Source organism: Alligator sinensis, unplaced genomic scaffold (assembly GCF_000455745.1).
Source record: "Alligator sinensis unplaced genomic scaffold, ASM45574v1 scaffold316_1, whole genome shotgun sequence".
NCBI lineage: Eukaryota > Metazoa > Chordata > Crocodylia > Alligatoridae > Alligator > Alligator sinensis.
The window spans coordinates 55,836-68,213 of record NW_005843516.1 but is presented as its reverse complement, the minus strand read 5'-3'; the positions used below and the strand labels follow the sequence as shown (position 1 = coordinate 68,213).

The window sequence follows — 12,378 nt, the reverse complement described above, 5'->3', positions numbered from 1 at the left end:
GTGGGGGGGGGGGGGGGGTTAAGCTCAGACTGAAAGGATGATAGCAGAAAGCACAGGAAAGAAACTTAAGGGGAACATAAGACAAAGAAAGAAAAGGAGAGAGGCCGAGGGAAGCAGGAAAGGAAGCAGGAGGGCAAGAAACAGCCCTCCTCCATTCCAGGAATATGCTGCAAGCACATGCATCTCCAGCCCCGCGGCAGGTAGAGAAAGGACAAGATATCCATCACACCTGCAATTGCCCCATAGCCTGAGCACCATCACCATGTCTCTTCTGTAATGAAGTTCCCCCCCAGGCCTAGTTCCAGGAATACCAGAGGCTTGCAGTGGTATGAGCTCAGGGCAGGGAGCAATCAGCTGGACAGACAACCAGCACAGGCAGAGACAGACAGACAAAATAGAAACAGCCCGTGAAATAGTGATAAAGGGAAGATACGACAGCTGAGTGTCAAGGCCATGTAGAGGGGAAATAGGACAGGGTGAGTTGTGGGGGGGAAGGGAGAGAAAAGGAGAGATCAAACCACCCTGCCTATGCCCCACTCGCACCTGTGGCTGCGTGGATCTGGAACCATTTCACCTGAGCCGGGACGAGGCCGCAGAACAGCGTGAGGAGAAGCAGCCCCACCAGGCAGCCGATCTTCACAGCCAGGAGCAGCTCCATCTCTTTAGGGGACAGTGCAGGGCCAGACGCCCCTGGGTTGTTACACTCCTCAGCTCACGTCAGCCAAGGGCGACCTCAATGGTGATCTTAGCTAAGAACAGACAGAAATGCCCCTACTGCATTGAAGAGACCCCTACAGCCAAGCAGCCAAGCCCGCTCCCACCCAAGGAGCAGAATGGTGTTGGAAATGCAACCCTCCTCTGTCCTCATGCCTAACCTCAGGCAGCGCCTTGCTCACTGTCCCCAGCAAGTGAGGCAGTGGTGCAGCATCCTTCTGGCCACTCTTCCTCCCCTTCCCATTAGTTTCTCTGCTGTTACTCCAACCATTACCATCCCACTTCTCTCTTCTCCTCTTGCCCCACTTTGATCCCTCTACCTCCCTGCCTCACTCCCATTCCTTTTTCTTATTTTCTCTCTTGCTCCAATCCCTGCCTGATGCTGATCGTTACCTGCTCGCTTGTCTCCCAACCCTGAAGCAATAGGAGCAAATCACCTTGCTGAAACTCCCAACGCCCTCCCTGCATCCCGCCCTCTGCCTCCTTTCCCCATTCCACTTCCCTTCAAGTACGTTGTCATTAAATACTGTACTAGTAAACACCGCTCAAGAGGCCCTTTTCTCAAGATCAAGGCAATGCAAGGCAAATAGTGCTGGCTCAGCTGTCTGGTGGATCTGAACCCGGGATACAGCTTGCATACATACAGCCCCAGGGGCCCATGGCCCTGCTGTAGTCCAGAAGGATCCCCCACGCGGGAAGAAGCCAACTCAGCCTTTCAGACCCATCCACTGGACTCTTTGCTCACTGGGTGGTGCTTGGTGCCAGCAGTCATGGGACCACAGGACTCAGGCCTCATCAGGGCTGCAAGATGGGAGATTGAGTTACTGATAGGGTGCAGATTGGAGCCCCATTCCCCAGCCCCGCTCCGGTGCCAGCAGCCTGCGGCCGCATCAGAGCCAGTCTACCTCTCCAGAAGGAAAAAGCATCCTGCCCCACGTCCCACCACCCTAGAGTCAAGATGGGGACTTGGAGACTCCCTCATTGCCCACACCACCCCCCACCTCCTTGCCCTGGGGCTGAATTGAAGCTGGTGCCCCTTTCAGGTGAATGGCTCTACTACTTTGATTTTAATCTGCATCAAGCACATGGGAACTACCTTATTCCTTAAAATGTATCCCTACATTTCATGCTCTATTTATTCTCAATGGAGCAATTTACAACCCGTGCCAGCAGGAACTGGCCTACAACTTCTCTAGTTACCTATAAATCTGCTGCAGGTGCTGAGGGGAGGGAGTCTCTCTTCCCCAGTCAGTGCTGACCCCAATGCTGCAGCCTGGGGGCAAGGGGTGCCAGCAATGGGGCAGGGGATCCATAGGGAGTGCTCTGCCCTCAATAAGGGCCCCAGAACAGTGCACTGCATTGCATGCACCCTAAGCCTTTCCCTAGGCTGGTGATATGGCCCCAAGCTGTTAGCACTGGCTGGCTTGGGGGGCAAGTGAATGAGTCTCCAATCTGGACACTATAAATAGCCACCCTAGTGTATGTTGTGGTGAAGACAGAGCCCACAGGTGGTCCTTTCCCCTCAATCAGAGCTGGCCCTACTGCCCCAGCATGGCGTGAAGGGTGAACATATTTAACTACTTGTCCTTGCAGTCAGTATGCTGTCCCTGCAGTCTCCCTGCTTCACCTTGGGCAAGTTAAGAGTGGTTTTGAAATTTCCAGCATTGTGTCGTGTGAGTGGTTTGTTCATTCAGTTTTAAGAAATACTTGTGACAGACACGTCCAGGACGGTTTAGACAAGGATGATCCTACCTTGAGCAGGGGGTTGGACTAGGTGACCTCCCGAGGTCCTTTCTAGCTCTACTTTTCTGATTCTAGGTGTTGCAGGGATGCAAAGAGAGGCAGTCTTCCCTCGCCACCATTGTTGCAGGAACCCAAAGATCACACAGTAACCCACATTTCCCGCACCCACTCCAGACACCACCAGTCAAATTTGTTCCCGAGGTCCCTTCCAGCCCCACTTCTCTAATGATGCAATGATTCAGCTCCAGATTGAGTGTTATGGAAACTTGGGGAGTGACACAGCTGAAACATGCCAAGCTGGTTTTACCACTTGAATTATGGAGATCACAAAGCAAACACGGACTTTGAACGTCCCAGCCGCAAATACCGCAACTGTATGCAGAGGGTACAAACAGGCATAACATTTGAAACAGGATCTCCAGCCAAGGGGTACAAGAGGCCAGCAGCAACCAGTGGCGCCGTTTCTCCCACTCCAAGGGCAGGAGGCGGCGTGGAGTGGCCTGTGAGTACGGCTCTGCAGCCACCAGTCTCCCATGGGGGCAGAGCAGACGTCAGTGAATGCTCTTCACCTCACTCTGCCTCCACTCTCCCAAAGCATTCCCTCACCAGAAGCCCAGTTTTTAGCAGGGAACTAGGAGCAAGATCTTACCACTTCCAACACCTCACAAGAGAAAAAGCAAAGCAAAGAAAAAGGGAAGGGATGAGATACAGCCAGTTGCACAACAGAAGCCAGATCACAGCAACCTCCTGCTCTACTCACTAGACCCCTCTCCTCCCAGAGCTGGAGAGTGGGGGGAAGCATGAACTTCCAGTGCCTTGCTTTGTCCCTGGGGTCAGGGATATAGCGCAGGATACTGGGCTCCCCAAGTTCTGCCAGTTGAATACTCCCATCACTTTTGAAGCCCAGAGACTGCAGACGCTGGATTTTTCACAAACTGTTTATTAGGTAACATGACAACCCCAAGAACAGAAATCTGCCTAATGGAGAAGGGAACTCAAAGTTCTGCTCCTGCGGCTGTAGTCTAGCCATTAGTGATCCCTGCAGGCTCTTTTCCTGGATGCATGGAGATAGCAGGGGAAAGAGAGAGAATAAGACTCAACGAATATCTGAACTGACCCACAACTGAAAGGAAGCAGGTGAGATGCATCAGAAGAGCAAATGGGGACGAGCGTCAGAGATGGCAAACAACAAGGGCAGGAATGGCATGGAAGATGATCACCTGGATGAAGGATGACTAGGGCATGGACAGACAGAACACAAGAGGGACAGACAGAGCGATGTAACAAGAGGAAACAGGAAAAGCAAGAACATTACATGCAGAAAGCAGGTCAAAGACCACAATCCTCCGCACTACAGCATCCTCTGCCAGAGCACTGACAGCAGGGGATGCTCCTCTGGGTGAACCAGGCAGATGCTAGGCTTGAGGGCTGCATTCATCAGTCCATGGCATAGAGTCGACCCACAGGAGGGGACTATCCAGCGCAACAGGGCCAGCTCAGCTTTGATCCTCCGTCTGGGCACTCCCATTATCCCCCGATGATGGCGATATCTCCTCTGGGACATTCACAACAGGCAGCCGGTCACCCCAGTGGCTATGCCGGGCACAGCGGTATAGATCCCTGCAAGGGAAAGGCTGGTGAGGGGGTCTACATTCTCAAAGATAATTAATCCCCCAAACCTCAAGGCCAGACTGGAGCCGGTACCCCCTTGAGAGGAAAGTCTATGTTCCATGCCCCGACTTCAAGCTTGCCAGCGCCCCTATCTTGGAGCTAGATCACACCTCACAACCCTAAAAGAAAAAGCCAGGGGATGCACACCCTGGCCCCTAAACCACTCGGGTTTGCCACAGTAGGGCTGGATGAGAGCCAACACCCCGTCTCGCTTAGACAAGAAGGCCCCGTGTTATCTTTCCCGACTGTGTGAAAGCCAGTCCTTTTGCCTTAGCATTAGGACTGGATTGGAGGCCGGCACTCCACAGACAGCAAACCCATCCTCTGTCCTGTCCACTAGCCAATCCCCTCAGCCCTAGGCCAAACCACAACTGGCAGCCTAACCTCCAGAGAGAAAAAGGTCCCCCATTCCATTTTCCCACCTCTCTGAGACAATCAGTTCCCCACCAAGGGTTGGATGAGGGCAGAGCCCTTCTAGTAGCGAGGCTGGTACCTGCCATGTCTGTGTGCGGTGATGACTGCGTGCTGCACAGTCCCATCAGCACAGCACAGATGGCAGTGGACATGGCGAGAAAGGGGCAGAACTGGCTGGATTATGCGAGGCCAGGGCTCTTCGGTTTCCCCAGACTCACGGCGTAGGATCAAGAAGGAGAATCTCTTCTCCTTCACCTCTGGGTTCTGCAATGACACAGGCACAGGATGCTAAGCCAGGGAAAGGGGTGTTCCCCACCCACCCTTAACAGATCTTCATATGATGAGCTGAGAACGACACTACACACATGTTCCTGGTTCCCAGTCTTCTGGTCTGGTGCTTGATCATATCACACATATCATTGAAGGGGAAAACTGTCTTCCCTATTCCCTGAGCCAGTCAGTTCTCCTGGTTGGCTTGGATCCAGTCCCCAACCCCATCCCCGCAGAGGAGGAATTCACATCCCGCTTTCCATTGCCCTGCTGCCCACCATCACTGCTTCCTTGCACAGCCTTCCAGCAGATATAATAGGCACTTACCTTACTGAAGGGTAGGGGATGATAGGCTTGTATGAAATTGCAAGGCAGGGGCTTCTGAGATGAGAGGCGGGGACAGGGCAGGTGGTGCGGGCACTGGAGACAAAAGACAGACAGTCACTGGCAAATCTCAGCATCGACATCCCCAGGCCAGGCCTGCACTTACTGGAGCAAAGACTTGAGCCTCTCGTGGGTCATGAGCCAGCTTGTCCCCACCCTGTGGGTGAAAAGAGAATAGGAGTTAGAGCACCCTGGGGGCAGGCTGCACTCCCCTTCTCACCCTGCACTACCAGCCTGAACTCCTTGGTCTCACCGGTCAGGAGGAGAGCACCCTGTGTCGCTTGCTTGGATACTGCGGTCCCATCCATACTAGTCTCCCCTAGCTTGGAAATGCAGATCCCTCTCAAGTCTGATTGCCCTACACTCCCATTCTGGACACCTGGGCTGCTCCAGATGCCTGGGTCCCACCCCAGGGCTAAGGGAACTGACAAGGGACCTGCGAAACAACAGCTATGAGGATGCAGAAGTTGCTCTCATTGGTGATCCAGACAAGGTGGGGAGGAGTTCTCTCACCTTGAGGACAACTTCTCGTGCCTCCATGAGCATCTGGTGCCCTTCCTTCGTGCCATTCTCAACCAACACCTGAGACAGGAGAGAGAGAAGCAGCTAGACAGGCATATCTAGGAGAAAGGAGCTGCAGGTGGGGGATGGGGTAAGGGGAACAGGTTTTGGCCAAGTGTGCCTGGAAGCCAATCATAGGCTTGGAGGATTCACTGACCAGAAAGTCATCCGTCTTCCTCCACAGTGTCTGGATGGTCTCTGTCCGCTCAGCCAGGCTGGGCAGCTCATTCAGAGAGAAAGCAGAGACCACAAGGTTGAACTTCACCTGCCAAGAGATGGGGTGTCAGCTGGGGGTGGGAGACCAAACCAAACTACACCCTCTTTGTCTGCCAAAGGTGGCAGGGCTGTTGAGGGGAAATCCATGAGAAGAGCCGAGACAGGCTCAATTCCCCATTCTTAGCAGCTCCATCCTGACATCACCTCCTCAATCCATTGTAGGATCTCACTGGGCAGATGGCACCCAGGACAGGAGTCTTTCACACCACTCTTCCCCAGCTCATTAGTGTCAGGCTCATTAGCAAAGCCTCTGGACACAAAAATATGTCATGACTCTAGGAGGGTCATCTGCAAAGCACTGTGGGAGCTTGGCAGGTAAGCGGCACCAAGGATCAGTAGCAAGCCGGAGTCCAACAAGATCAGAAGCAGAAAGGCTACCAGGCACAAATACGTACTAGAGTCAAATCTGCTCTCCTAGTTCGTGAATATATTTTCCACAAGAATCACATGCCCTTATGAGATCCCTTTAATGTCCACCACAGTTTGCAGGGCAAGACAAAAGCATTTCTACCTTGGGTGAGACGGGGAGGAACTGTCGGAAATACACGGTTGAGAAGTGGGGCGTCTGGGAATCAGAGTCACCTGGAGAAACAAGAGAAGCAGATAATCAAAAGAGGGGAGCCGGCATCCTGGGGGTACAAAGAGATACTCCAAAGAACAGGCCCAGCTGGGGCAGCATGCTCTCCAAGGAATGAGAGGGGCTTCAACAGACATAGCTCATCCCACCCCACCCTCACCTCCCCAAACCCAGATACAGTGAGGGTTAACCTCGCTGTAGGGTGCAGAGGGGTGTAGGAAAATCGAGCAGGGAAGCTGGAAAACAGGACTCCTGAGTTGCCCCCCAGAGGAGGGGCTAGCAGTTGGGTCTCATGGTTCGAACAGGTGCTGGCTGGCTAAGGCTCAGACCATGATCTTTGGGAAGCGGTACGTCCCCCGGCATGCACACCAGCACCTGCTAGAAGCCTAACCTTGAAGCAGCTGTTCAGCGAGGGAAAGCATGGAGGCCGAGCTGTCCACACACACATATTCATTCAGGCTCTTGCCCCAGATGCTGTGCGCTGCCCTGCAGAAAGATGGGAACAAGCGAGACCACGGTGCAGAAAACAACACTCCTTGCACTACCTGGACATAATTCCTTCTTGAGGTGGGGGCTCACCAGCTGACAGAGCCAGTCCCAGAGCCAAAATCCAATAAGGTGCGGGGGGCGAAGCCTGGGACCCGCTTCTGTATCTAGGGAACAAAAACAAGAAAGAGAAACACCATGGGCTTGGAGCTAAGACTCAGACTTGTAGGGTCTACCCCAAGCTCTGGGATCCTGATTACCACAGCATCGCACCTCATGGAAGACTCTGGACATGGTTGCAAATTCTCCAGCCAGCCGAGCTGCCATGTATACAAGACTCAGCTCGTCAGTGTACCTGGGAAGAAAGGAATAGATGCAGCACATGGGGCTGAGCCCTATGCATCAATGCTGACCTCCTTCTCACTGCCCAGAAGTGGGGCTGTTAAATCCCATGTCCCAAAGCAACTGCATTTCAGGGTCAGACAAAGCAAACCTGTGTGACTAGTATCCAACCGTCCCCCCTCACAAACACTGGCTATATTCGGGTAGCAGACACGACATCCCTTTGAGCTCTTGCCAAGTTGCTCTGATGCAGAATTGGTTTCATCCAAACACAAAGCAAACAACTTCAGGACAGCTCTGTCCTGCCGCCGTTACCCATCTGTCCCATCCCACCCCTGCACAACACCTTTTTGAATCTATATGCAGTTACCTCAACCCAAGGCGAGCTGCATCTTAGCACTGCAGAAGGACAACAACCCCGAGCTGCTGTTACCTCAGTGCCTCCCAGCGGTAAGTGGTTTTCCGCAGCATAGCCAGTATCTTGTCCTGTAGCTTCTGTTCGTCTGCCACATTCGGCAGAGCTGGTGTGTCCGAGATAGAGAGGGAGAAAACAAAGATGTGGTGGACAACGCTCACACCAAAGGAGAAAGCCTTACTCCCTGCAGCACGCCGCTCTTAGCATCACCCGTCATGATCCCATTACCTTCTAAACATGCACGGCCTTGTCCTCCAGTGCTCCCACTGGTGTGGTAGACCAGCCAGGCTAGTCTGCCCCTTGGAGACTCATGGAGCCAGCAGTAGCTCCAGAGGCTGTACTGGTTTCCAGTAGCTTTCTGGATGCAATTCATTCAGCGAACTTGCTTTGACCTATACAGCCTTAAAAAGTCTGGGCCCTAAGTACCCAACGGACTGCCTTGTACCCTTTATGCCCTGTTGCATTCCCTAAAGTCAGTCGAGAGCAACCCGGCCTCCTGCTAGTGCCATCAGGGCAGCAACTATGCTTGATGAACATGTGTGGGCAATCATTCTTCGCAGTTGCTCTTTCACCCTTAAGACCTGCCAGAGGCAGAGCCTGGACATTTTCCCCGAAGTGCTTTAAGGCTATCCCATTCGGGCAGGCATTTTGCAAGCAAGTCTAAGCAAGGTCATTGCTTTGAGAAGTTTCTGTTTTCACTCTTCAATATTCCATTTCCTTTTATATGTTATCCTATCTCTTACTGTAAGCTTCCCTGAGAAGGGCGGCATATTAAATCCAACAAATAAATGTGACACCCAGGGACGATCAGCTTGAAAGCAACTTTAAGGACGGCATGACTCACCACAGAGCCTGTCACCTCACTCACAGCTGGCTTTCACCCCATCCTCCCAAAAGCTGTACTCACCTGATGATGAGGTCTGGACCATTTTCTCTCTGAGCTGCTGTTCCAGTTGCTGCGCTTTCCTCCTCAGATCACCCGTCTCCAGAGGCCGCTTCCGGCTCCACAAGTAGTTGGTGAGGGCCTCCGCTTTACTCTGTATGTCCTGCACAGAGGAACCTGGGAGGGCAAAAATGAAATGGGAGACTATAATGCAGGTGGGAAATGGGAGTCAGAGTCATTGGGACCTGCACAGTTCACCCAACAGCAACATGCAGCCACTTCTGGGGTAGCTCGCAGGGGGCTGGGTATCAATCTGCACATGCTTGAAACAAGTAGGGCTGAGAAACAAGACAGCTGGTGAAACTTTTCACAGCCCTACTCTGCTTAGGCCCAGAAACCTAAAGGGTGCAAAGAAGCGGAGCTGGAAGGGACCTCTGGAGTCTGTCTAGTCCTGGGGTGGGCAACGCTTTTGGGCAGGGCCAAAAACACCCACAACCGTCACTTGTAAGAGCCACCCCCACCACCCTGCGTCAACTCCGGCGGTCCCCACGCTCGGACACACCGTGCAGCGGTTTAAAAACGCCGCAACCTTAAATACCGGCAGGACATTTTTCAGCTGAACTTGACGTTTGAAGTTTGGTGGTCCAAGCATATTGTTGGCAACTTGTAATAAACCTGCTGACCAGACTACAGCTTGGGGAACCGCGGACGTAGTGCCAGCCCTGCCTGCAGCAGCAGCCTCCTAAGCATCCCCGGGGCGCTCGGGCACCCACCCCACTGCAGCAGCAGGCGGTGGGCGGCGGCGGCCAGCGCGGGCGGCAGCCGCACGGCTTTTAGGTGCAGCACGCCCGGGTGGCGCCGGTGCGCGAGGCCGGGGCAGCCCCGCATGGCCCGTGTGGCCGCCGCCATCTTGGGCCTTCCCGCCACGGGGCACCGCCCGCTGTCCAATCAGAGCGCGGCGGGGGAGGGAGCGGCCAATCGCGGCTCGGTATGCAAATATTTGGAACGCTGCGGACGCTACAAAGTTTCCGGCGGATGTTGCAACTGCCTGTGGGATGGTAACAATGTTGCTCTCTGCGTTCTGCACCACCGCGGTGATGTGGGGCCGGAGCTCGCCCGGGAAGCGCTTTAATGCTGGAGCTGGGGCCAGAGCCGCCTGCTCCTCAGTGCGCTGACCCGCTTAAGGCCCTCCCTACACATTGTGGAGAGGACGCAGCTGGCGGGTTTTAGGCCGGTGGCACATGCAAAGCCCTCATCCCACCATCAAATATAATAATAACTATACAAAGTGCCAACCAGCAGCCAAGGCGGCGCTTGAAACGGTGGCACGGCTCTGGACCGGGTTGCTACCCGGCTTTCATCGCATTGCGTAGCGGGCCCTTCGTGCGGGGTTCACTTGTTGCTTCGTTCTGACCAAAAGCGCCATGGCCTTGCTAAGACGAGGGGGTAGAGGCAGTAGCTTTTGTTAGACCAGCTAAATAGTAGCAAAAAAAACCCCTGAAATAATTTTTCTTTGCAAGCTTAGCAAAAAACCCCCAAAATTAAATCTTTCTTTGCAAACTTTGGGGCCCGAGCGCCCTTCCTCAGGCAAAGGAGAATTCAAGGATTGTAGAAGTTCTCCCAGGTGGAAATGAAACTGCATTTTGCACCAGGGAGTGAAAAAGATGGTAGGGTTCCCCCGTGTATAATAGTCCTCGCTCAGGGGGATTGTTAAAAGCAATCTCCCAGCCGCCAGCAGCACGGCTGCGATCGGGGCACTGAGGTGAACGTTGTCGGCATGGGGGAAGTTCCCCGGCTTCAGCCCTTGGTGCCCACTAGCAGTGCTGGGATGGTGAGGTTTAGCACCGAATCTGCGGGAAGGTGCCCCCCCCCCACCCTGGTCCCTGCAGCAGTCCCCTGTTGGGAGCCTTTGCACACACTCAGAGACACTTATCTTCCAGTGAACATGTTTATTGCTGGTGTTGCGGGGTAAAAATATCAGTCCAACATGGTCCCCATGTGAGGAGGGACCGGTATTTCTTTGGTTCAGGTCCTTCTCACACACCCTCATTGAAGTGCACTGGCCACCCAGCTTGGTCACAGACAATGCTGATGTATTTAAAGGCTGCATGGCTCTCATACTTGCACCCCCCTGTCACCAGGTTCTTCAGCTTGCAGGTAGTGATGGCCAGAGGCGTATGACTCTGGTGCGTGCCGTGATAGATGGTACCCCCCTCCCTACACACCGCCAGGATCTGCTTTTGGGAAGCATGGATGAAGGTGTTGAGAGTCTTGCAAGGCTTGATCATGCCCCTTTGCTGCATCATGAACCCACAGTAATCCCTCCTGGCATCGGTCCGGGGGCTGTCATAATGCTGCTTCAGGAACATCTTGAAGCGTTGATCCTGGGAGCGGATACACGGGGCCAGGCACAAGGTCGTCAGTAAAAGCAGGAACAGGCCGGTGGCTTTCCGAACCCCCATTGTCACCTGCAGCATGAACAAGAGGTGTCAGACCCAACATGAGCTTCCTCCGAACACAGGAGTGTCTGGGATCTCCCAGTGTGTGGATCATGAGGGCTAGGGAAGTACAGGAGCCCTGAACATCCAGACAGGGACATGAGGTCCAGAAGGATTAAATTCCTCAAGCTTCCTCTTACGGACGACAAGCATTTGAAAATCTCAGGGCTCGTCCACACTGCAGTCACTGCCGGCCCTGCCCTTTGGGTACAATTTGGCAACACTGTGCACATCTACGTTGCTTCTGAGAAAGGCTTAAAAAACCCTGACGTTGCAGCAGCAGGAGGAGTAGAGGGAAGGAATTCCCTCCCCACCCCATGCAGCAACCGGCAAAGTCCAGAAGCCTGGGATATACCCATAGTACAATACATTATCCCTGACCAACCTCTTCTTGAACACCTCCGGCTTGTCTCAGCCATAATGGATATGATGCTGCCATGGTGTAGACAAGCCCAGAAATCCTGCCGCACATTCCCCGCTGGAGCCAGCAATAGGAACCAGGAGTCCTCTGAAGGCCTCCTCTAAACCAGTGCATCTCACTCCTGTCTCACGGCTAAGTTAGACCCCAGAAATCCTGACTTCTAAATTTTCCCTGCCCTAAGCTGTTGCAGAGCCGGGGATAGGTGCCAGAACATGGTCACTGTCGCTGACAAGAAAAAAACCCCACCATATAAGAAGTGGAATAAAGCACAATTTAAAAGTATTACAGCTTGTTGAATCTTATTTTGCAATCAAATCAGTGCTTTTCAGCAATAAGCAGTTCTTGCAAAGCAAAACAAAACATTCAAAGCATTATTTTTAATTTTTTGAACTATAAAAATTTTTTATTGCCATGGTTTATTCGAAGAAAACTCAGGCATTTTAAACAGAATTAAAGAAAGTGTCCCTGAAATATAATTTGAAGCCTTCATCCAGCTCTAAAACTTGGCAATCTTTATCTCCTACCTTTTCCCATTATACACAATACTGAGGTGAAATCAAGGGGCATTTTGTGATGTCTTGAAGGGACTGCTAGATGAATCCAACAGCAGACAGCTTAATATAGTGATTCTCAACTAGGGTCCAGCAAGATCCTTTTAAGGGAGTCGCACAAAATTAATACCCTTAGGTGTGCCAACACTTGCCCTTGATTTACAAGATAAAC

The 12,378-nt window shown here is 52.9% G+C and overlaps 3 protein-coding genes across 3 annotated transcripts in view; all 3 read right to left on the bottom strand.

The window, feature by feature from the left end:
- Window positions 1–1,641, bottom strand: part of LOC106723302 (zinc transporter ZIP2) — an 8,926-nt gene extending 7,285 nt beyond the window's left edge. Inside the window, 2 exon segments of the mRNA XM_025195442.1 lie at window positions 544–749; window positions 1,359–1,641. Of these exon segments, the coding sequence (XP_025051227.1) occupies window positions 544–658 (115 nt within the window). The 5' untranslated portion in view covers window positions 659–749; window positions 1,359–1,641.
- A 1,718-nt stretch (window positions 1,642–3,359) lies between these two features.
- On the bottom strand, window positions 3,360–9,662 carry METTL17 (methyltransferase like 17). Its single transcript, XM_025195441.1, has 13 exons — window positions 9,510–9,662; window positions 8,761–8,913; window positions 7,872–7,959; window positions 7,370–7,451; window positions 7,190–7,263; window positions 7,002–7,096; window positions 6,545–6,615; window positions 5,915–6,022; window positions 5,710–5,778; window positions 5,303–5,353; window positions 5,140–5,232; window positions 4,622–4,806; window positions 3,360–4,077 (listed from the first exon to the last, which is right to left on the bottom strand). Exons 1-13 carry the CDS (start codon window positions 9,643–9,645, stop codon window positions 3,954–3,956), a joined length of 1,329 nt encoding a protein of 442 aa, XP_025051226.1. The 5' UTR covers window positions 9,646–9,662; the 3' UTR covers window positions 3,360–3,953.
- Window positions 9,663–10,772: 1,110 nt separating this feature from the next.
- LOC112548779 (ribonuclease-like) lies at window positions 10,773–11,198 on the bottom strand. Its single transcript, XM_025195439.1, has one exon. It carries the CDS (start codon window positions 11,196–11,198, stop codon window positions 10,773–10,775), a length of 426 nt encoding a protein of 141 aa, XP_025051224.1.
- Between the last annotated feature and the right edge of the window lie 1,180 nt (window positions 11,199–12,378).

Coding starts and splice junctions, on each gene's coding strand:
- METTL17 (XM_025195441.1), bottom strand. CDS start 9,645: ATGGCGGCGGCCACACGGGCCATGCGGGGCTGCCCCGGCCTCGCGCAC. Junction 8,914..9,509: donor CCGCCTGCTGCTGCAGTGGG/GTGGGTGCCCGA, acceptor TTGCCCTCCCAG/GTTCCTCTGTGCAGGACATA. Junction 5,779..5,914: donor GGAAGACGGATGACTTTCTG/GTCAGTGAATCC, acceptor CTCCTGTCTCAG/GTGTTGGTTGAGAATGGCAC.
- LOC112548779 (XM_025195439.1), bottom strand. CDS start 11,198: ATGGGGGTTCGGAAAGCCACCGGCCTGTTCCTGCTTTTACTGACGACC.